General features: G+C 57.4%; 1 protein-coding gene across 10 annotated transcripts in view; it reads left to right on the top strand.

Annotated features, from left to right (window-relative positions):
• ATP9B (ATPase phospholipid transporting 9B) overlaps positions 1-20,506 on the top strand; it is a 254,753-nt gene extending 234,247 nt beyond the window's left edge. For all 10 annotated transcript variants that reach the window (XM_060611871.3, XM_060611868.3, XM_078435112.2 and 7 more), the window contains 7 exons: positions 97-161; positions 735-890; positions 1,270-1,334; positions 5,649-5,757; positions 14,628-14,685; positions 15,315-15,518; positions 20,021-20,506. In XM_060611871.3, the coding sequence (XP_060467854.1) occupies positions 97-161; positions 735-890; positions 1,270-1,334; positions 5,649-5,757; positions 14,628-14,685; positions 15,315-15,518; positions 20,021-20,157 (794 nt within the window). In that variant the 3' untranslated portion in view covers positions 20,158-20,506. The remainder of the gene's footprint in view (positions 1-96; positions 162-734; positions 891-1,269; positions 1,335-5,648; positions 5,758-14,627; positions 14,686-15,314; positions 15,519-20,020) is intronic.
• The last annotated feature ends 3,997 nt before the right edge of the window (positions 20,507-24,503 follow it).

The following is a 24,503-nucleotide window of genomic DNA, read 5'->3' on the forward strand; positions in this document are numbered from 1 at the left end:
GCCCTGCCGGGCCCGCCCCCCCCCCCCCCCCCACCCCCGGGGAGCTGGTCCCGTGTCTCCGGGCTTCCGTGCCACCTCCCGCTCCTGTGCTCACAGGTGATGGGGGAAACGACGTGAGCATGATCCAGGCGGCCGACTGCGGGATCGGGATCGAAGGGAAGGTACGTGTGCCCCTTGGTCCCTGCGGCCGGCCCCGAGCGACCCCTTCGGTGGTGCGGGGAGAGAGCGGAGCCCACTAGCGCCGGGCCCCTCCCGCGTTCCCGCGTCCCCCAGGAGGAGTGCGGGACCAGCACCGGGCCCCTTCCGCGTCCCCATGTCCCCGCGTCCCCCAGGAGGTGTGCGGGACCAGCCGCCTGCAGCCCCTCCCCCGTCGGGCTCCACGCGTGCCACCAGCGAAACTTTCCTGCCGCCCGCACCCCGTCTCCCCTCACGTTGGCGCAGGCCTGTGGCGGGGGGTTCGTCTGGTGTGGGAATGAGCCCGGTGCATGTCTCGCTTTGCCCGACAGCTGTGCGTCAGGTGGCGCCGTTTGGAGTCCCGCCCCGGCACAGCTCTGTGGTGCGGCCTGCGGCTGCTTAGGGACCCGGGGGCCGCCGTGCGGGCCTGATTCCCGCAGGGCCCACGGGCTCCCGGGTCCCGGCCGGCGGCTCCTGCGGGGCCGCGGGGACGGGCCTCGGTCCTCGGGCGGCCGACGCGGAGAGGCGCTGGGTCCGAGCGGCACCCCTGCTCGTTTCAGGAGGGCAGGCAGGCCTCCCTGGCAGCGGACTTCTCCGTCACGCAGTTCCGCCACATCGGCCGGCTGCTGATGGTCCACGGGCGGAGCAGCTACAAGCGGTCCGCGGCCCTGGGCCAGTTCGTCATGCACCGGGGCCTCATCATCTCCACCATGCAGGTAGCGGGACCGCTGCGGGCGCGGCCGCGTGCAGCCGGTGCAGCGCGGAGGGCCGGGGCCGGCGGGGCTGACGGCCGCTCTCCTCCCCTCCGCTCCCGTCCCCTCCGCTCCCACTCCTGTCCCCTCCGCTCCCGTCCCCGCCCCTCCCCGCCTCCCCTCCCGGCCCCTCCCCTCCCCGCCCCGCCCCTCCCCTCCCCGCCCCTCCTCTCCCCGCCCCTCCCTTCCGCTCCCCGCCCCTCCCCGCCCCTCCCCTCCGCTCCCCTCCCCGCCTCGTCCCGCCCCTCCCCTCCCCTCCGCTCCGCTCCCCTCCCCGCCTCCGCTCCCCTCCCCTCCCCTCCCCGCCCCTCCCCTCCCCTCCGCTCCCCGCCCCTCCCCGCAGGCCGTGTTCTCCTCTGTCTTCTACTTCGCATCCGTCCCTCTGTACCAAGGATTCCTCATGGTGGGGTGAGTGAGCCACGCAGCGCCGTCTGGGTGACTCCGCGAACGGTCGGCGTCAGGAGCTCGGACCCGCTCGCGATCTGAGCAGAGCGTGTTTCCCGGCGGGCGTCCGGGGCGCGGTGAGGCGGGTGGGCGACCGTGACCCCCCTCACGGGCTGGAACACAGGTGGACGTGCGGGGACGTGGCCAGTGACGTGGCCAGTGACGGCCCCACAGCAGACGCCCCGGGCCGGGACCCGGCGCCACACCAGACCCCGGGAGAGTCTCCCCGCTAGTCACCACGTCTCTCCAGATCCCCCACGGCAGTGACTGCTGCCAGGTTTGCCCGTCGAGCCTGGAGAGCAGGAATTTTCTGTTGCAGTGAATGAAATGGAGCGCCTCTTCCCCTCGTGCTTCAGAGTTACGCCAGGAAATAAGACCGGCAGGACCGTCGGCCTGGCGGTGAAGTCCAGGTTGTGCCTCCCGGCACCGCCTCCCCCCTGCTCCCGCAGAGCCCAGCACCCGCTGCCCTGCACCGCCCGTGTGGTCGCTCCCCGGGCTCCATCCGCACAGCATCCCTGCGGCGCAGGCATCAGCGGCTCCCCCGTGTCACGGGCAAGGAAGGACACACCCAGGGGCCGGGGAACGTGACAGAGGCAACAGCTCGTAGGGGCAGAGCCGGGGCCTCACACAGCCCGACCTGTCTCCTGCGGGGTTTAGCGGCTTTCCGGGGCAGCAGAGAACGAGCCCGTGAGCGGCTCCAGCCCTTGGGGTTGGGGTTGTTTTGAGTACATTTCATTGACACGTGCCCAAATGCCGAGGTTCCGGGTGATCCGAGAACCGGGAGCACCAGGCCGGCCCCGTCAGGCTCCCCTGGACACTGATGTCCGGAAGTCCCCGGCGGCGTCCCAGCGCGAGGCCAACGGCAGCTGCTTGCTGCCCCCCCAAAGCTGCACCCGCTGGGGAGGCGGACAGCAGGCAGACCTGAGCACTGCTCCAGGGGCCCGGGCGGGGTCGCGTGTGTCCTCAGTGCGGCCGCGGGGCCCTCCCACCTGTGGTTGCCGTGGCCTGGGGCCTGGGTCCTCCTGCAGTCCCAGGGCCAGCTGTGCGACCCAGCCTCACTCCTGATGGCCCAGGCCCCGGGGACGGTGACCAGTGCTGGCGCCCAGAGCAGCACACAAACGGGCAGACCCTGAAGGTGCAAAAGGTTTCAGCGCTGTTTCACATTTTCCGTTGCCTTGACCTCTGCGACACGTGTCCCATGACTTGCTGTCGGAGCACGGGGTCTGCACACGACATTGTGACAGCTGGACTGTTTCTGTGGAGGCCGAAGAAAACAGTTCCCGCTTTCTTTCCTGCTGTCAAACTGTGGAGTTGAAACACGAAAAGGAGAATTTAAGGGACAGCGGCGATCCCTTCCTAAATAACACTTGCCCGAGTTAGCGAAAGCACAGCTGTAGGCCTGTCTGCTTTGATGCGTCCCACCACAGCCTGAGCCCTCGTCAGCGGAAGCTGGCTCTTCTGTTGGCTCTTATTCAGAGGTAGTTTCTCTGCAGTCCACGAGAGGCATCCAGAATTTTCTCGAGCCTCGGTGCGCTGAGTCTGTTGGCAGTGGAGAAGAGATGCTTTTGTGTTAAGCTTCTTGAAGAGTAAACAGCAAAGTCAGTTTTGCCCTCACCTAGAAAACAACAGTCAGAAGTGGATGTGAAGGAAGGTGATTTTTATCCAAGTCTAACAAGGCCAAAGTAACGTCCTCAGATCAGAAACCCAGCTACAGAAGCTGCAGGACAGTTGGTACGATTCAACTCCGAGTATTTCCTGGCGTTTCCCCACTTTCCTCTTGTCGGCTCGGCAGGGGCACCCGTGAGGTCCGTGCGTCCGAGGCGAGGCAGCTGGGCACCGTGGGCGCCCCCCCTTCCCCCCGCCCATCACAGGTCCTGGAAGAAGTTGCGCCCGCCCCTCCAGAAAGCACGCCTCAGCACAGTTCCCGGGGAGCGCGGTGTTCCCAGCCCCTCTGAGAGGCTCACGCGCTCACCAGCAAGTGGAAGTCTCGGCGAGACGCCTGGTGGAGAACCCGTCCCACGTTGCCCGGCCTGCCGGCGTCTCCTGCTCCGAGCAACGTCCTTCGGGCCAGGCCGGCCTTGGTCAGTGGGTCCCTCGTGTGACGGCGGCTGCCGCTCGCAGGACCTGGGGGCCCTGTGTCTGCAGGCACTGTTGGGGGGGAGCAGCTGTGCCCCCGTCAGCTCCTAAATCCTAAGGGGATGGGAATTGTTCCCAGAAGGTTGACAGAAGTAACTAGAAATTTGGAGGAAAGGTAGGGCCTTAAACCAGTTTAATTTAACCCAGAAGTTAAAGGTTGGATCTGTAGGTAGCTCCTGTGACCCCGCTGACCTCCGAGAGCACAGGACGGTGGGCAGTAGCCGGAAACACCCTCCCTGAGAACGTTCCTCCCCCACAGCCCCGCAGTGACCCTGGGACCCGCATCGGCAGCTAGGCGAGGTGGCTGGGGTCACTCGCTGTGGTGCTCGGCCACTGGCCGACCTCCCAACTTGAACACTTTCTCACAGATAAAAATGTGAAACCCGGTCCTGTTTTGGGAAAGTCAGAGGTACTTTTCTTCATCCTTCTGCTAAGCATAACCAGAATCTCACAAACATCGTACACAGGACACGCGTGTGGAGACGTGAGAGGGAAGAGGAGGGCCTGGGGCAGCACCACCTGAGCCCCGGGGTCCTGCCGTCTGTGTGTCCCGCCCGCCCGCCCCCCCCCGCCCCCGGGACGGACGAGCTGGCAGCTGGAGATGGCCCTGGTCCCGGGGATGAGGACCCCCAGGAGCCTGTGCTGCGGCCGAGGGACAGGAGGGGGCAGCCGGCCGGACAGGGAGGGTCCCTGCAGCAGCCCCCATGCCCCGTCCCTACCTCCCTGGCAGGCACGGTAACAAGCAGTCCTTGGGCGGCATCCGGGGTGGGCGGGGGTGGCACAGCTCCAGGAGACCCAGGCTGCACGGCACCTGAGTGTCCGGGTTTCAGGAGAAAATCAGTCGCCACACCAGGAACCAGGAAGGTTTCCGAGTGAGTCAGAGAGATTGGATGCCAGCCCCGAGGAGCCCGGGTTAGGTGTGTCTGACGAGGGTGTGAAGCGGCTGTGCAAAAATACCGTAACGAGTAACGGGAGTGTTAGAACCAACGGAAAGACAAGACTCGGCCAAGACGTAGAAAATGTGAAGCAGAACCAAATGGAAACGGACCAGAGCGCAGGGCCCACCGCCGGTCGGGACGAATGGCCCAGAGACCCGAGGCCTCCAAGACTCTGGCCTTGTGCCCCTGAAGCCCCGGAGAGAGGGAGGACAGAGGGCAGGGCTGAGGAGACAGAAAGGATGGCTGACAGCTCCCCACACATGGTCCATCCAGGGACATCCACACCAGGATGCTTCAGCCTGAGACTTCAGAAGACAAACTCCTGGGCAGCGGAGAGCTGGGGGGCGCGGCCGAGGACAGCGGGTTCTCTGCAGAACCCGGTGGGAGGGACGGTGTCCGGGCACACAGCCGCCCGGCAACACTGCTCCCAGGGGAGAGGTTGCACAGGCAGGGCCAGCAGTCTGTTTGAAAAACGAAACCTTCCGCTACCGAATCTCCGAGCAGTTACGCTCCTGGGCTTTCGACCCCAGGTGGCTCCTTTCAGAAACAAGTGACAGCTTGGTTTGACATGAAGACCCGTGCAGTGAGTATTCATAGCACTTCTATTTGTGGCAGCCGGAAACGGGGAATGACCCCACTGCCCTCCCGTGATCGACGGGGCCGCGGAGGCAGGCACCCCCACCGGGAACACGGGGTGCCCGTGGCCGTAGTGGTGCCTGGAACAGCCTCCTGGGGGTCAGGCTGAGTGCGAGGCACGAGTGTGGCCTTGCGATGACAAAACTGTAGGGTGGGGGGCAGGTTAGCGGATGAGCGGGGGCAGGGGGGTGCGGGAGGGAGGGGCGTCGGGGGCCCCGCTGCTGCCGGTGGAGGTTCTGACCGCCGGCGCCCACACGACACCCGGGCCGCAAGACGGGGCTGCCACCGCCGGGCAAGCTGGGTGAAGCGCACGGGGGTTCTCTGTGATTTCCTACAACTGCCTGTGGGTCTGCAGAGACCTCAAAATACAAAGCGTAGAAAGAAAAAAGTGGACCTGTGTGAGCATTCGTTCCTTACGGGCTGTGTTATTTGGGCTGAGCATTAAGTCCCAGGAAGAAGCCGAGCCTGGCTTTGCTGTTCGGGATTTGGGGCGCCAGCCCCTGACCGCACAGCTGTGTTGACAGGGGTGCGCATTCCTCGCGCTAACCTGACTCCCTGTGGGTTTTAGGTATGCGACCATATACACCATGTTCCCGGTGTTCTCGCTGGTGCTGGACCAAGACGTGAAGCCGGAGACGGCGATGCTGTACCCGGAGCTGTACAAGGACCTCACCAAGGTACCGCCCCGCGGCCGCGCCTCCCGGGACCAGCACGCCCACTCCTGGTGTTCCGGCTGAGCACCTGCTGTGAGGACGTGTGCCAGCCATGACGCGTTTCCAGGCAGGCTCTAAACAGTCTCTTCTCCATTCTTGCGCATGCTTTTCACTTTTCCTAGTTGTTGTTAACATTTTCCTTTTGACTTAAACGTCAGAAAGGGAAAACCGTTTTCTCAGATGTTTGCAGTCAAGCTCTGTCGTGGTGCGTACGAACAGTTACAATCGCAAAGAGGCTCTGAAGCGTTGGGGGGACTTTGGGCAGCTCGGCAGATGGACCCGGGTCACCCAGTGGCCGGTGCGCCCTCGTTGCCTGTTCCTGCGGGAAGGACGCTTACCGGCAGGACTGACTTCCCGTCCGCTCGCTGCCGCGTCCCAACACTGTGCACGTCAGAGTCCCGTCTGAGATGCGATGGACAGTGTGTCCCTGTCCCCAGGACCCAGGGCTGTGGTCACAAGGATGCTGCGGAGGAAAAGTCCACCCCCAGAAAACACCACTCCCTGAAAGTGTGCAGTACATACATTTATTTGGCCCCAAACTGCGCTCTGTTCAGGTTGAAGTATTCCCGAACGAAGCTTCGGTGTGTCGTGTTTTTTTATGAGACCATGTTTTCATAACGTGGAAAACAGGAACAGCCCCCAGCTCTCCAGGCACAAGTGACAGTGACCTTGGGGTTTTCCAGAAGGCTAGTCTCCTGAGGGAACACTGAGAACAAAACCCACTAACCCCAGTTAAACCCAGGTTTACAATTGCCAACCTGAAACCACCAAGTCAGATCTTTAAGACCACAGCCGTGCGGAGAAGGAATTTGCTGGTGTTAGCACAGACTCCGTTCGGCTGACTGTTGACCCCTCGGAGAGCGCTGGCCCCTTAATGTTAATTAAAGGACATCTATCTTTGGGCTTGGTGGGTTTCTTACGGAGTTGGAGCAAAGGAGATTTAAAGTTCTTGGAAAAAAATACAGAGTGCTCACATTACTTTCATAGTCAGGACAAAAATAAAGCTAGTGCGTCAGTATCGTGTAAAATAAAATATCAGTCATTACATTCAAGAACATTTAATTTGGTAATAAAATGCAAACATAAAATATATACATTGAGCACTAGTATCTTGATGGCAATATTGTTGTGAATTACAAGGAAAACTGGTTTATTTTAAAACGGCAAAACCGCTATCATTCAGTAAAGTGGTACAGGATCAAAGATCCAAAAACTACAGGAAGCTTTTGTGAGTAATTAGAATTTTATTAGATCGTGTGTTTCCTTATTTTCATAAACTCCAGAAACGTTTACTTAAATGCCGCATCACACGCCTGAGGCGGAAGCAAGCTTTTCATGTAAGAACGAAACTCCATGAGCTACTCTGAAACCACGGGCAGTTGGTGGCCCAGCCGCCCACGGCCATTACAGGTGGGCCGGGGGGCGTGGCCAGACCATGAAGGACTCAGCGCAGTCATTACCAGCTGGACGGGGTTGCTCACGGTTGTTCAGGATGTCAAATGCGGATGCCCTAAGTTACCTAGTAACCAGAATATGTTTACAGGGTCACAGGTGGCCACAAATCCGTAAGCTCCCCCATTAGCGGATGCGTTTAAACACAAGGGGACTCAGGAAACGATGTTCAGTTCTGACTGAGTTGGATCTCGTTAAGGTACTAGTTTTTCATTTTTGTTAAGGTGACCAGTTTAGAATATTTCGGTATCCTAAAGTCCGGACATCGTTCCTATGTTATTTTGGCAAGAATTCAGCCACTTATCTTCCCGAAGCATCTTTTCCCTGAGATCTAAAATCTGTTCCTTTTGTGTTTATGGTGTATCTTTGTAAATCTGAGAGCCTTCAAATCCTTTGAAAATGAGGTAGCCTTAAAGTACTCAACCACCTAACTTGATAACAGTTGAGTCGTGTTTTCTTACTGAAGCCAGGGAGATATTTTGAAGCTTCACGTTGCTTCGTAACACTTTGCGGATGACTCAGGAGGCCGGTGGGTCGGCCGGCCGTGGGCAGGCGTGGAGTCGCGGCCACTGGAGGTAGCCGGCTGGGCTCGCAAAGACACACGAAGCCATCACTGGTCCCAGGAAGCCACGTGCAGTCAGGAGAGAAAACAGAAACTCAGAATAAGTTAAACGACACACAGCACAGGACGGCAGCGCGAAACGAGCCGCAGACAGATGTGAGCCGTCGTCGGCCGCGCTACACGTCCAGCCCATTTTGAGCCCGAGGTCACGATAAATTTCTCAGATACTTTCAGAGGAAATCGAGGGAAGCAGAGTACGGATCCCTTGCAAAACAGACAGGAAATCCTATGCTTGAAAAGAAAATGCCCTGTTTTTCATACTTCCTTGATAACCAGTCTTTTTGTTCCCGGAGTGTGAAGGATAAAGCGTTCTCCCCTGACTGACTTATCCTAACGGGGTCGGCCAGCCTGAATATCAACGTCCGCCCTGCTCTGCCTGCAGAGCCTAAGCCCTACCTGGAGTCGGTACCTGTCCAGTAATTGTGTCAATGACGGGGTGAAGGACTCCCAACGAAGAGGCCGCCTTCCCTTCTCCTTCCTAAATCCGTATTGTGTTCCTGGCGCAAAGTGCAGTAATGTTTTGGTGTTCCTCTTTTAAAGGCCGGACTCCGCTCTGAACGCCCACACTTTACTCAAGAGGAACAGCCACTTGCACTGTCCCAGGCGCGGCCGGTGCGTCAGGGGCCCCACGCACTCCCCCCTCTCCCAACTCTGCAGACGGCTCGATTTATCCCAGACGGTCTGCGGCCTCGTAGGAAAGGCCACGTGAGCCGAGATCAGGGGTCAGGACTAGTAAGGTGACCCAGGCTCAGCTCAGCCAGCCCCCATGGTCCTAAAATATCTCAGACCTGTAGCTGTGAAGTCTGAGTCCCAACACATTGTTCTGTGTATTCATGATAAATAACCTGCTAACCGTGGAGGCATCTGGGTTATGGCTGCACTAATTGTCAAGGATTGAAGTCGGTAATACCATACAGTCCTTCATAAACAACCTTGACACCGTTAGACGCTCAACTGTTAGGATTACTTCACTATTTTCTTACTTTCTGTTGAATATTCTCAAGATGGCTTTAGCTCTGAAATGTATGTATTCTTCCATAATTTAGAAATAATAGTGACAAGGCAAGAAAAGGAAACTAAAGACAGAAATCAGGGAGGATCCTTTTGCAGATGAAGTAATCATCTCTGGAAAATCCCGAAGCATCCCCAAAACCCTTCTAGACTAGTAAGGTTAGTTACCTAGTAGTAACTAACTACTAGTTACTAGTAGTTAGTTAACTAATAGTTAGTAGAAAAATATATTTAATAAGAAAGAAAAAATATATTTAAAATTTTAAAATATTTAAAAATATATTTAAAGTATATTTTAAAATATTTAAGAATCTACTTAAAAATATATTTAATCATTTGTAATTCTGTATATTAGCAATAAACAGTTGAAATCTGAGAAAAGTTTTTAAACTGCGTTTGCAGTGACATAAAGTAAAGTTGGCTTAATGACGAAACGTGTGTGGGGTGTGGATGCTGGAGGCTGTAGGGTGTGAGAGAGGTCTTTAAAGGTCCAAAAGAGAGGTGCCTGGGGGGCTCAGCCAATTGAGCATCTGACTTGTTGATTTCAGCTCAGGTCATGATCCCAGGCTGTGCTGACAGCACAGAGCCTGCTTGGGATCCTCTCTCCTGCCCTTATGCTCCCCATCTCAAATTTAAAAATTAATAAATAAAAATGCAAAAGAACGTTTGTGACTGGAAGGCAGCGTGGCCAAAAGCTGACAAGCTGATTCCAAAATTAAAACGTTTTTACGAAGGGGAACAAGGTTGGAAGACTCAACTGTACCCGATTTCAAGACTTTCTATTCGGTAGTAACCAATCCACCAGATTATCGGCAGAGGACAGACACGTGGGCCAGCGGGGTCGACAGCCCGGAGAGAGAGCCACCGTGTCACAGCTGATCTTTGACAAGCGTGAAGGGAAATCCAAAGGAGAGGGGTCATCTTGTCAACTGATGTTGTCAGAACCACTGGCAGAGATGGAGCCTCCACCCACTCCTCACATTTTGGGGGAAACCCACTCAAAATGAGTCCTAGACTTTAATACTATTAGCCTTCTGGAAGAAAATGGGGAAGAACCACGTGCGTGACCTTGGGGTAGGCATAGTTCTTAGATATGGGGCCAGATGCATGATTCAGAAAGGAAAAACTTGGTAAGTTAGACTTTATCATAATTGAGAACTTTAGTTCTGTGAATGACACTGTTAACAAAATGAAAGGGCCAGCTACAGACGGGGAAAATACTTACAAATCATGCAAGACAGAGGACTTGTATCCAAAATACAGTAAAACCTTGGTCTCAGCATAATTCGTTTCGGAAACATGCCTGTAATCCAAAGCATTTGTGTATCAAAGCGAATCTCCCCACGAGAAATAATGGAAAGTCAGATGATTCATTCCACAACCCGAAGATTCATATAAAAAATTATTATAATACTGTGATGTAAGGTAATAAGGAAAATACAAAATAGAAAAATAAATTGATCTGCACTTACCTTTGAAAACCTTTGTGGCTGGTGTGAGGGAGACAGGAGAGAGGAGGGTTACTGTGTAGGACGACTTTCACTACCACTAATGGAATCACTGCTATCTGTTGACTCGATGGAATCTTTCTCTGCGTGGGGGCCATTGTATACGCTCGCCCGGATCATGACTACGGTGCAGTATTAATAAGCTCTCGTCATAGACTGTATGTAATGTAACTGGCGGTAAGGCAGCAGAGGAGAGGGTCTGTATCTGCAGGCAGCCTGACCTAGAAGGAAGCAAAGGACTGTCCGTAGGTGCTTGGCACACGAGTGCCAGTTGTGGGCACCTTCCAACGTCCAGAAAACTCACTGATTTCTGCCAAACACCGAGGCCTGAGACCCAGCATCCAAGCATATGAGACGATCACCCACAGTCCCGCAGAGAGAGAGAGAGAGGAACCCTTGGCTCAGTTGTGAGCATGTGACGTTCTGCATCATATTCTACTCCCAGCAAGACATCGCTCATGTATCAAGTTAAAATTTGTTAGAAATGTTTGATCGTCTTTCGGGACACTAGCAGGACAAGTTCCTCGCCACCCAAGGTTTTATCTTGGATAAATATAAAGAACCCTCAAAACTCAAAAAGAAGGCCACCCAATTTTTTAAACAGGCAAAAGACGAACTGACGTGACACCCAAGGTCACGACATGCAGGTGGCGAGTGAGCGTATGTGAAACTCCCACCACCACCCACTGTTGCTGGGGGGCCGGCGACGACCCCCCAGGCAGGCAGGTCCAGAGCGTCGGCTGCAGCGCGGGCTCTCCCACGGCTGACGGAACACAGGATAGCACAGCCGCCCAGACGGAGCGTGGCTTGGAGTCTCTTGTGAAGTTAGACACGCACTGAGCACGGGAGGCAGCAGTCCTACTCCTGGGCCTTCACCAGAGAGAGATGAAGACTCGTGTTCACACGGAATCCTGTAGATAAATGATTACGGGAGCTTTGCCATAATTGCCCAAAACTGCAGACACGCACTGGGATAGTGTTCAGCAGTGAGAAGAAAAACCATCAATCCAGCAACACGGACGAGTCTTGAATGCGTTTTGCTACACAAAAGAAGTCAGGCTCAAAAGTCCGTAAGATCCCATTCGCCTGCCAGCCTGGGAAATGCAGAGTGATGGGGACAGAGGACAGGGGGGTGGCTGCCCAGGGTCCAGGTAGGGAGGCTGAGAAGGGCAGCTGGGGGCAGCTGAGCTGATACGGTGTGGCCCCTTGTGATCCCTCGGTCTCAAACCACATGACCTTCAGGTGGATTAACCTTTCCCAAAATTTGCTTGATTTTATTTTTTACAGTTTGGGTTGGTGTCTAATAGAAAAGTACTTTCGGGTCTTTAAGATTTCATACTGAAATATTGAAATATTTAAATATAGTAACAAGCATTTATTCAGTACTCAGTAGTTCTGGCTTTATGCTTGCTGTCTTCTATCCGCATGAGTATGTGCCATGATCATCTGTATTCACTTGGAGGAAACCTCTCATCCCGAGGTTAGCTATGTGCCCTGGGGCGTCCCAGGCAGGACTCAAACCCGGGGCGGCCGGTCCTGAGTGGTGTCTGCCTGTTTGCCCGGACAGAGCTCCTGCTGAAGGAGTATCCCGTGCGTGTGTGAGGCAGGGGTGTGAAGAGCTCCACCAGTCAGTGGCAGACACGTTCTTCCTCTCCCAGAACCGAAGGAAAGGCGTGTGTGGGCCCACGAGAGCCGCTGGACGAGTGGAATGGAATTGTGTTCGTGCACGGCACACTTGTACCCCCGAGTACGGCGAGACTCTTGCTTTCGTCTTCCAGAGCCATTAACAAGCATCACATCCAGAAGCTAGTGGTTTATGCATGTTTTTCAGGTTTTTTCTCCAATTTATTGTGTCGACAGTTCTTATGCCCATCTTGTAGCGTTTTGCCCTAGGAACCTACAGCCTGCTTGGATACAGGAGCTCCGCGCACACGGATACGTTCTCTTTAACAGACACCGTGTGATGATTTTGTCGCTTCTGATACAAGAAACAGCACAGATACCCCTTTGTGTCTTTCACTATATAAACTGATTATCGTGTCACATACATAACGTTGAACAGATGTCAGCAAATCTGGCTACAGACTAAATCTGTTAGTTTTACATCAAAAAATTTAAGTTCTCTTTTAAAATACTCAGATAAAATCGGCCATGTGCTTAATGACATGTGCATTTTGTTGAGGATCAAACACCTGTTGGCGTCCAGTCAGAGAAGTGTGCTTGGGAAATCGGCACTGAAAGGACCTGTGTGACACAGGTTAACGTTCTCCGCCTTTTTTAAATCAGCATTGCCTTTCAAAAACAACTGTTCGGGGCGCCTGGGTGGCTCAGTTGGTTGAGCGTCCGACTTCGGCTCAGGTCACGATCTCACTGTCCGTGGGTTCGAGCCCCGCATCGGGCTCTGTGCTGACAGCTCAGCGCCTGGAGCCTGTTTCGGATTCTGTGTCTCCCTCTCTCTCTGCCCCTCCCCCATTCATGCTCTGTCTCTCTCTGTCTCAAAAATAAATAAATGTTAAAAAAAAAAATTAAAAAAAAAGAAACACCTGTTGTATTTGAACCTTACTTTTCACACGTACGTATGCTAAGGACTCGGGTTTGGCGTGTAACTCAGGAAGATGCTGGAGTGGCCACACGTGTCTCACGGCATGCGTCTCTTCTGTGAAGTTGTCACCTGACTAGGTGATCACGGCTCGGATGCAGACTGCTCTGGAGGTCGTCATGGAAATGCCCCCCTCCATCTCCCATATTCCTTTGCTGGCATCTGACGGCACTTTGACTCGGAGACCACCCACCTCCCCGGGCAGGGGGACCCTGGTCACAGACACAGCTTCGGACTCTGGTCATTTGCAGTTGACTCTTGAACCTTGGGGGCGTCAGGGGCACGGACACTGTGTACAGTCAGAAATCTGCAGATCACTTTCGACTGCCCGACACGTAACTGCCAACAGCCTGCCGCTGACCAGAATCCTCACTCGTCACGTAAACCTTTGATTAACGTGGGCTTTGAATATCATGTGTTACATACATCACACACATCACAATAAAGTAGGCTGCAGAAAAAAACGTTAAGAAAATTACAAGGAGGGGCACCTGGGTGGTTAAGTTGATTGAGCATCTGACTCTTGGTTTTGGCTCAGATCATGATCCGTTTGTGGGTTTGAGCCCCGCATGGGGCTCTGTGCTGACAGCTTGGATTCTCTCTCTCTCTCTCTCTCTCTCTCTCTCTCTCTCTGCTCCTCCCTAGTGTTCTCTTTCTCTCTCTCTCTCTCCCTGAAAATAAACTTAAAAAAAATCATAAGGACAAGAAAATACATTTTCACTACCATATTTATTTAAAGAAGAACCCTCACAGTTCAAACCCATGTCAAGGGTCAGATGTACACATCAGCACAGCTAACCTGCAACGTGGACTTATGGAAAGCCCCAGACTCTCTGTGTCTCTGCATCTGTAAATGGGGACGATGTCTGCCCGTCTCACCACAACGCTGCATGGATGAGAACGTTGAAGCAGCGGTGTGGAAGAAAGGCAGTGGTCTGTGAGCACGCGCATCTATCTGGTGGTGGCCCCGAGGGGCTCTGTCCGAGTGTCTGTCATTCTCACGGTCTTGTCTAAGGAGCATTGCCTGGGAGCAGCCCTTAGCGCCAGCAGGTCAGTGCGGTTGGTTAATGGCCGAGTCTTCCCTCTTGGGTGTACATGTCTTCGGGACGGAAGTCAGGCAAGGCCGCAGGCCGTGCTCCACCATCCTGGACGCATCCCGAACAGCCCGGGCTAAGTTGCGAAAGTGAAGGTGGCTGTACGAAAACCACTCTGTCTGTCACTCTTGGACTCGTTTCCAGAAAGGATCTCAGGGTTCATAAGCTCCAACTTGAGCAGAGGTAGACTGTCCGTTTTTATCTGGAGAAACTAAAAAATAAACATGGAGATGTTTGTTCGGAAGAAGTAAGGGCATAAATGAAGTTGTTTTTACAACAAAGTCTTCATCTGCTAGTGCATTTAAGCGTTTGCTTACGCACATCCACTCCTGGGAAGCCAACGAGTGTGTGGCTGCAGGTCACCAGAGGTCAAACGAGACATGGCTGCATGCCACAGGGGCACGCGGGGGGCGCAGGCAGGCTGTGGGGGGCGGGGGGTTGGGCCTCGGGGGCCTTTTAGCATTTGTGCTCATTCCTGGCTGTTTGAAAAGCTGTGTGTCACGCGTGTTCCGCTCCGTTAACTAAGATATTCCACTGTTTACCCCTAGGGGAGATCCTTGTCTTTCAAGACCTTCCTCGTCTGGGTTTTGATCAGCATTTACCAAGGTAAGACGGGCCTGTCTCTCCGGGACTGACGCGTCGTGTCTTCTAGCAACGCCGTTCTCACCCCTCGGTTCAATGCCAGAAGGCCACAGCTCCATCAGCAGCCCCGGACCCCTGCACGCCGCAGTGTGGCCTGATGTTTTGACTGGCATGCGTCACCTAAAAACTGACCTGTTTTTAATGAACTGTTAACCCAGGAACATCTCCACACGCACCTACACATTGTGTGCCCCACGCAGTGGTTTCCCTTCAAGGGTGAGAAACCTCACTTGGGTGGACAGGAGCCGGCAGCTGCCTGGGCTGGGTGCTCCCGATAAAGGGGAGGTCGCGGACAGTCAAGTAACCCCGCGTGCGTTCCCTCGAGAGCAGAACTGCTGGGGGGAGAGGCGACGCGGCCTTTCCTCCAGGTTGTAAATGGTTCCTGCGCCTCCGCTTGGGGCCACGTCTTGTTTTATCCGTAATCCGGAGTTTCCGTAAATCGTCAGTCAGCGCGACGTGTGGGGTGCACGCAGTCCCGTATTTTAAGTGTGACTCGTGTCAGGTGCTGCTTCTGTGACGTCGCCCCGCCGGCTTGCACGGCGCTCGTTTCGCACCCTGATCGGAGCCGCGTGTCCCCTGCTTGTGTGTTCCAGGTGGCATCCTCATGTACGGGGCCCTGCTCCTGTTCGAGTCCGAGTTTGTGCACGTGCTGGCCATCTCCTTCACGGCGCTCATCCTCACGGAGCTCCTGATGGTGGCCCTGACCATCAGGACGTGGCACTGGCTGATGGCGGTGGCCGAGGTCCTCAGCCTGGGCTGCTACGTGGCCTCGCTGGCTTTTCTGAATGAGTATTTTGGTAAGTTGCCTTGGAAATCTGGTTTGTTCAAAGTGTTTTTGAACATTTTTTATTGTTGCTTCTTACCACGTCGTCTTAAACCACAGATCACGGTAAAACCCACGTCAGAACACTTCACGACACAAAAAGCTTGTTTTCGTGGAAAGATTAAAGTCCTTGTCATAATTTGAAAAATTCAGATCGTCAGCACGCTGGCTTCTGAAAAGACACTGAAGATGACCGTTTCCATAAGTCTCCACGGTTTGTCCCTCTTCCCAGGGGACGGGCGGGCTTGCCCCCGACACGGAGGCCACAGGGCCCCACGGCGGCGGCACGAAGCGCCGTGGGCACTGTAATGGGGTCACTGGGCACGCTCACCCCCACTCCGCTGTCCCTGGCCTAGCGACCTTGACAGGGTGGCCTCACGGAACCTGTCCCCACACGTGGCTGCTGGTCCACACTCAGACTGTGGCTCCGGTTGCCACCAGGCTGGTCCTGGTCACCCTGCCATACAGATCGGAGGGAGAGTGGGCCAGAGTCGCCCTCACCTGCCACCTGATGCCACCTGCCCAGGACCCGCCCGACTGCCTCAAAGCGCTTCCCTCGGGAGGGACTCCTGCCCGGAGAAGCCCCACGCGGTCCCTTCGTCACGTTGTCCTCACCACACAGCAGCTCCTCCCTCCCTGTTGCCAGTCTCGGGCCTTTCCAGCCGGAGGTGGACGCCCAGTGGCCAGTTCTGTTGGGCGCCGTCCTGGAAGGGATTGATGTGGCCTTGGGACTGCAGGGATTTTAGAACTAGGGCAGCGAGAAGACAGGATATGGTCAGATGAGCCCAGAGATGATGTTTGTCCTTCGGACATCACCGTCAGGTGCTCGGGCCTCCCCCCCACCCCGAGCCCCGGCCCCTGCAGGGTGGAAACGGTTCTTGGGTCCACACTGCACGTCAGAAACTCAGCTCAGTGACTGCTTTCCCGATCTGACGTGGAACTTCCCAGGGGACTTTGAGAAAAGGGAAGACTGCGTCGTGTCCCTGGTGGTTTCATCAGCGCCAATAACCCAGCAAAAGATGCTGCCTGCTTGTACCCGCTGTCGCTGTGCAAAGCCACTCAGTCGCACTCTTGTGTGACCAGTGCAGAGGACTTCCCAGCACCTCCCCCCCCCCCCAGAGCAGCAGAACTGGGGTCGCCTCAGGGCCTTGTGACATCAGCCTGTGGCCGGCCTCCCAGCAACCAGTAAACCCGAACGGCCTCCAGACAGCCCCTCGTGTGACCGTGGTCTGTGCAGGCCAGCCCTTCCTTTAAGTTCACTCACTGAGGATTCAGTTCTGTCACCTGCCCCACGCGGCTGGACGCCCAGCCTGACGGGCGCCTGACACACCCCACAGAGGTTCCCAGCAGCTCATCATGGCTCCGGTGAGCAGAGAGCAGACAGCTGGGGAGAAGCCCTGACAGACAGACGGCCGCAGCCCCGGAGGGGGGCACAAACCTCAGAATGAGAGGAGCTGTGTCCGGTGGCCCAGAACAGGGCGGGGGGAGTAGCGTGATAACAGAGACGTCGCAGGAGTGGAAGATACGACCAAGGAGCCCTCCCCGAAGGTGAGCAAAGAGGCAGAGAGAGAGTTCGTGGGGTGCAAACCAGGAGGAGCACAGGTCCCTGCCCTCGACCACCGGGATTCCCAGGAAGAGAACACACAGCATGGGAATGAGTTCGGAAACAGCACAAGAAAAAGCCAGATCCAAAGTCCCTGTGTCTGCGGGGACAAGACGGGATGCACACCGGACCCACCCTCCTCGGAAGCTCCAGACGCCCCCGAGGATGGGAAGTCCCCACGGCTCCGAGGGAGAGGCCAAAGCAGCCTCTGCGGGCGGTCAGGAGCGTGAGCGTGCCCTGCAGAGGCGTCCGGGGAGTATGAGTGGCTGCCCCAGGTTCCGAGGGCAGCGTGCACAGCTGAGCGGGAGAGCGGCTCCGGCCTGGCCACGGGGAGAGGAGGGGACGGTGCGGACGGACACGCGCGCTCCGTGAAAGCCACTTCTGGGAGCACTGTCCGAGGCCGCCGGCCGATGGAGGCTGATTCCCGGGCCCGGCCCGTCTGCAAGAGAGCCGGGGGCTTCCGGAAGGTCTCCGTGTTGCGTGGCCTCTTTGGGGGCAGGTCACGGTCCTGGCAAGGGCTGTGCTCTGGGGCAGCACCAAGGCGTCGAGGGCACCTCCGGGCCCGGGTCCAGGCTGGCCTGCGCGACTCCAGCCAGCGCCTGCCACCCGGGGCACGTGATGAGGCCACGTGCCGTGGGCGCACCGCTCCTGTGGCTTCGCGGGGCATCGGGCAACTTGCTGCCTGGGCAGGTGCAGGACCCCGCGGGAGGGAGCTTCACGGTGAGGGGCGCGGGGCGTGGGAGTCACTCGGGTGAGTGCCTCCGAGAGCCAGCGTCTTGCCGTTGGTGCATGTGGGGTTGCGGCAGGCGGGAGGAGGTGAGAAGGCAGAGAGCCGCGTGGCCCTGGGGATGAGGGCGGGAGGACGGCCCTGGAGTCTACATGGCTTGCCCCCCTTCAGATGCTGGCGGGCCCTCCCTGATGAGCCGTCGGGTCAGAGCATCGCCTGTCAGTATGTCGACGTGTGTCAGAAAATTCGTCTTGAGGCAGAAGCCTTGGTCCCTGAAAATCAAAACGGCGACGTTTTTTCTGTGAGTAAGCAGCGTTCCAGACCACACCATGAGCCTTTGGGGCAAAGTTGTCTTCACCAGGAGAGAAAGAGAAGAGCCTCAAACTGCTGTGGAAGAGTATGACACAGGCACAGTTGTCTGGGGTGAGGACTGATGGTCACGCACAGCAGCCCCTCCCGGAAGCACGTCTGTCCTTCGTGTCAGGACCCGTCACCAGCGACCTTCGTGTCAGGTGCGGGACCTTCCAGTAGGCGTGTGCACACGCACCTGGGGAAGCGCCACACACAGCGGGTTTTGCCTTTGAGACTAAATCCCCCGGAACCTTGAGGTCTGGATCCTATAGGGAATGTTGGGGGATGCGCCTTAAAGTTGCAGTAAGTTGGGGCGCGTGGGGGCTCGGTCGGTCGATCGTCCGACCCTTGATTTCGACTCAGATCGTGATCTCACAGTTCATGGGATCCAGCCCCACCGTCCTGACAGTGCGGTGCTTGCTGGGGATTCTCTCTGTCCCTCTCTCTCTGCCCCTGCCCTGTTTGCACTGGCTCGCTCCCTCAAAATTAGAAAATAAACATTTAAAAAATGAGTAAGTTGCCATGAGTCAGTTATTGTCTTTCGGTTATGGTTTAAAACATCTTACGGGGCGCCTAGTGGCTCAGCCGGTTGGCCTTCTGACTCCTGATTTCAGCTCACGTCATGATCCCAGGCCGTGGGTTGGAGGCCCGCATCGGGCTCCTCACTGGCCGTGGAGCCTGCTTGCATCTCTCTCTCTCTCTCTCTCTCTCTCTCTCTCTCTCTCTCTCTCCCCCCCCATCTCCCCCTCCCTCTCTCCCTCCCCCCCTCCCTCCCTTCCTCCCTCTCTGCCTCTCTCCCCTGCTCACGCTTTTTCTAAATAAATAAGTAAACTTTACAAAAAAGCAACACTGTATGCCAACACGACAGGCAGGAACACGAAAGCAGTGAAACCACAATTACAGATGCATTTCCCATGGTCACGTTTACCGCTGGCAGCTTGCGAGGTCCTGCTACCCCCTTCGCCTCTCCTCTGTCGTCCCCGTTCCTGGCCTGTTTTCAGACAGGTGCAGGCAGAGTGTCTCCGGAGCTTTCTTAGCTGATGTTCTTGTTTCTTTCACAAGGACACAAATTTAGCAGAAGAGTTGGAGACAGGCAGTGATGACCAGTCTCCCCCGGTTTCTCGCTGACTCTCCTTGTGCCACAGGTTGGCATTGGGCTGTTCCCCACTGAGCTTCCCCCACCTCTGCTGGGTGAGGGCAGGTGCCCAGGCCTCTGCGTCTGCTGCTGAGAATCGCGTCCGTCAGGGCGCCGTGCATCCCTCCCTGCGGCTGGTTTTGCTTTTCTGTCTTTAGTGGTTGAGGCCCTGGAAAACACTGGCAGGGTTTTTCAAAGCACGGTTAAATCCAGACCATATCCATCCGTCTGCGGGCTCGGCCCTGGCTTCGACGCGTGTGGAATCCGTGAGTCCTGCCAGGGCGAGAACGAGCACTGAGTGTGGGCTCCCGCACGCGCCCTTCCCAGGACGCATCCGGGCAGCCCGGCTTTCTCCGCCTGGGCGGAAAGGCGAGCCTGCGGGCCCCTCGGGCTGACGGCCCCACCCGCCAACACAGAGGTCGCGGTGCGCGGGGTCACCTCCCAGACCGGGTACGACAGACCGCGCCGAGCCTCCACCCGCCGGAGGGCATTTGGGGACGTCATACTGGGTCTCTAAGATCTGGCTTCCGTTTCTTCTGCTGAAAGAGCCCATCACGCCAGGTGCGCTGGCCCGTCTCTAGCGTCTGCGGGGACGCGCCACGGCCGCGGGTCTGCGGCTTCGGGCCGCCTCTTCAACCTGTTCCTGCCTCTTCCCTACAGATGTTGCCTTCATCACGACCGTGACCTTCGTGTGGAAAGTGTCGGCCATCACCATGGTCAGCTGTCTGCCGCTGTACGTCCTCAAGTACTTGAAGCGGAAGCTGTCTCCCCCCAGCTACACCAAGCTCACGTCCTAGGCCGGCCACAGCGGCAGCTCGGGGGCCGTGCGGGGCTGCGGGGAGGTCGGGAAGGGACGAGCCCGAGGGCCCGGAGCCCCCGCCGCCTGGACGCTCCCGGCCCGCGTGGCGAGTCGCGCTCACTGTTGCTCACGACTGCGTTTCCGTGTCAAACCATTCGCGTTTCTTTTGAAAAGAAGCCCTACTTCTCTCACTGTTACTGTAAAGCATTCACCTGACTCTCGTGTTCTGAGAATTAAAATGAAAGTTTATTTAGCATTTGGCCATTTCCTAACATTCAGATTCTCTCTCCGATGTCACGGTAGAGAAAGCCCCTTCCGCTCAACCAGAATAAAGTCTAGACGCCAAACGCTGGTGTCTGTGTTTGCTGCCGATGCCTCCCCGCCGGTCACACTTCCCCCGCGGGGACTCGAGTTCCCAGCGTGAAGGGCCGCGTCTCCACACGCGCTGCGGCCAAGGCGGAAGAGGGGCCGCCACCAGCGACGTGCGCTCGAGGGCGTCGCCGCTGAGTGAACCCGCTTCTAACGGGGAAACCCCCGCGCCGGGTCTGGAAGTGGACCCCGGCGGTCCTGTGCGCGCACAGCGCTGCCTTGCCCGCCCCGTCCCCGCTGGTCCCGGCGCTGGGGTCGTAAGCGCGCACACGCACCTGACCGCGTCCTGCTAGAAGCAGCCCGTGTGTTTCCGGCTGCCATTAGGGTTTCGTGCGCCCACGCAGCTGTGTTCGTCCAATGGGGCGTTTTTCCAGGCGCGGAGGTGGCCCCCGCCACTCTGTGGAGCACCCTGGGTGTCACTGGTGACCCCCGACCCCCTGCCCGTCACCAGGAGCGTACTGGGGGGTTCCGAGCGGTGGGCTCCTGGCTGGAAGGGCAGCTCCTCCCTGTGTCCCGAGGCCGGGTGCCTCCCGTGCCAGGTGGTTCCGGTCTGTTCTCACCCTTCAGCTCGGCCTCCCCCCGCAGGTGGCCCGTCCCCCAGTCACCATGGGGGTCATCAGCCACCGGTGGAGCCACACACCATGTCCTTGGGCACCACCCACTGACCTGGCGTCCCTGCGGTGTCCTCCCAAAGCGGAAAAGCAGCAGCTGTGAGGAAGGAGCGCGGGCAGGAAGCTGCTTCGGCGGGGGGGGGGGGGGGGGGAGAGGGGGGGGGTGGCCAAGCGCTGGGGCCCCCGCTGCCGGCCCGACGTCGCCATCTCCGGCCGCGGAGCCGGCCCCGCGCGCTGTGGGCTCAGGTCCTGAGGCCACCGCGCACGCAGCCTGTGGCGGGGACGGGAGCACACCCTGAACTTGGGGCATCACAGAAATCTCAGCCCGTCCACAGCCGACGGCCTGTGGGACACGCAGGATGTCCCAGAGCAAATGGGGGGGTCTGCCTCGGAATTGCTTAGTTCCGACATAATGAGTTGTGAGCGACCAGAAACCTGAGAAACCAGGAAGCGCTGGGAATGGTTCTGCAGAGTGATGTAAAGATCCAGAGGGACGCCTGGGTGCCTCAGTCGGCTGAGCGTCCGACTCTGGGTTTCGGCTCAGGTCATGGTCTCTCACGATTCGTGGCATCGAGCCCTGAATCGGGTTCTGCACAGACAGCACGGAGCCTGCTTCGGATTCTCTGTCTCCCCGCCCCCCCCGCCCCTCCCCCACTCACAATCTCCCTCTAAAGATTTTAAAAATAAAAATAATGAAAATTAAAAATACAGAAACTTCTCCAAGCCATGGAGTCTTAGCTGGATTCTGACTAAGCAGACGGAGCTCGACCTGAGTCCTGAGAAATGAAGGTGCATTACGTCCGAATTAGACTCCGAGCTCAGGTGTGTTTTCATCTGCGAAGGGGGAGCGATCTCTGCCACCAGGGCTGAGTGACGGGACAGTGGCAATAACAGAAGCTCTCCGTGGGCGGCTGGCGCACGGTGGTGGCACGGGCGATGTCTGTGACTCCAGCCCTCTGCCAGGTGACACAAGACAGCTGCCCCACGAGGGTCACCCGGTCCCAGTCAGGTTCACGTTTAGGAACCAGCCCAGCAGAGACGGGAGGGCGCTGCACGGGGAGGCGGCGGGCAGCGACCGTCCCCGCGCTTGGTCCCCGGCCCAAGTCGCCAAGCCCCGTCAGCTCCATTTGCGAAAGCTGTCCGACCCTGTAGGACTTCAGGGTTGCTTTGCCGCCTTTTGGGCGTGCAAAGCGCGTTTTAATTGTCTGATAGCGTAGCCGTGTTCTCCCTGTCTGCTGTGAGCCACACACAGTGCGTGGTGTCTGTTGTGCACACAGTGGGTGTGCACGGTGCCCGTGGTGGGTGCCCGCGGGGCAGGTGCTGCCCTCGCAGGGATGGGCCTGCTCCCCTGCCGAGGAAACTCGCCGAGGTGGAGAGGCGCGCTCCGGAAGCCAAGGGCGGGTGACCGGCTCCTCCGAGGAGGCGAGGCCCACGCTGAAAAAGAAGCGACAGCAGCTTTCTCCAGGCCCTGCGGTGGGGGAGCTCGGCAGGCCGGGGCGGGACCAGAGGCCCACAGCTGGCAGGCACCTGTTCGTGACCTGGAGAGATCACGAACGCTTTGGGCGGAGGACGACACCGCGCATCAGACAGCCCCAGGGAATTCGACGAGCGACAGGAAAGGGTCTCGAGGTCAGGAGGTGGAGGGCGCGTGCGGAGGCCTGTGTGTACACAGACCGTGACAGGCGGTCAGGACAGCCCGCCGCCAGGGAATTTAGGCCAGTTCGTGTTAATGAGGAACACGGGCACAAGAGGGGCCTGGTGTGAGGAGGTGCTGAGTGTTCTACCCCAGTGCCTCACTGCCACTGGAGCTCTGACGCGTGCAGTAGGGCGGACAGGCGGGTGACGCGGTGGGCAGGTAGATGAATGGACAGGTGGGAGAAGGGGTGGATGAAGGCACAGTTGGGTGCATGGGTGGATGACAGGGTGGGCAGGCAGGTGGTGGGTGGCCAGGTGGATGAGTGGAAGGATGGGTGGACAGGTGGGTGAATGGACGGATGGGTGCACAGGTGGGTGAACGGACGGATGGGAGGCCAGGTGGATGAATGGATGGATGGATGGATGGATGGACGGACAGATGAATGGACGGATGGACAGGTGGATGAATGGACAGATGGATGGACACGTGATGAAAGGACACATGGATGGACAGGTGGATAAATGGACGGATGGATGGACAGGTGATGAATGGACAGATGGATGGACAGGTGGATAAATGGACGGATGGATGGACAGGTGACGAATGGATAGATGGATGGACAGGTGGATGAATGGACGGATGGATGGATAGGTGGATGGATGGACAGGTAGATGAATGGACAGATGGATGAACAGATGGATGAATGGACAGATGGATGGACACGTGATGAAAGGACAGATGGATGGACACGTGGATGAATGAACGCATGGATGGACAGGTGGATGAATGGATGCATGGATGGACAGGTGACGAATGGACAGATGGGTGGACAGGTGGATGAATGGACGATGGGCAGTTCGGTGGATGCCCTCTACAATTTTGTCCTATTCCAGACAAGCACCTATTATCACGTGTTGTCCTCAGTATTTCTGAATATTGAGGGCTGAGCTGTGTTAGCAAAGCCCACAGACTACACCCCAAGGAGCCAAAGCAGATCGCAGAAGTGGCCACCTGTTCCTTGCTGCTTAGGCCAAAGAGGCCCCTTGTCGAAATGGGATGGCCCTGGAGTGACTGCCTCGGACCCTGTTCGTCCTGTCCTGGCTCTGGGGGCATGAAGGCTCAGGGTCATCGGGCAAGGGACCCCCAGTGAGGAGTGGACTCCCACCTGTGGAAGGAGGCCACGACCCCCTGCACCTTGAGCCCCGTTGGGAGGCCCCCGTGGGCTCTTCTTGTCTCCCCCCCTGCCTCCCGCATCACTAGGGAGCCCAGGCTGCTGTTCAGGGACACAGGTCAGGGTCTGCTGCCCTTGTCACCTGGGCCCCTGACCCACAGATCTGCCGGCCTCACTCAGCGTCACCACATCTCACCTGAACGCTGCAGACTCAGCCCAAGGGGCCGGGCCCCAAGCAGATGCCAGCACCACCACCACCCCCCGCCCCCGCCAAATTCCTCAGGCTCTGAGGACGAGGAGACCCACAGAAGGCCCCCCCGTGTCCTCCAGAGGACATGCTCCCCCCGCCCCAGAGATGGGGTCACCTCCCTCCACCCCAGATCGTGTCCACCTGACGTGCCCCACGGCCAGTACCTGTGAGCAGGTGGGTCACCTTGGACGGCCCGGGCTTGACCGAGGCCCTGCCCTCCTCCCTCCCGGACTTCCGTCCAAGGAGGTTATGTCCTGGGATTCCTTCGGTGGAACTGGAAGAGAAACAGGTAGGCGCTGACCCGGTC

The sequence above is a fragment of the Panthera onca genome, chromosome D3 (genome assembly GCF_046562875.1).
Source record: "Panthera onca isolate mPanOnc1 chromosome D3, mPanOnc1 haplotype 2, whole genome shotgun sequence".
In the NCBI taxonomy this organism is placed as follows: domain Eukaryota; kingdom Metazoa; phylum Chordata; class Mammalia; order Carnivora; family Felidae; genus Panthera; species Panthera onca.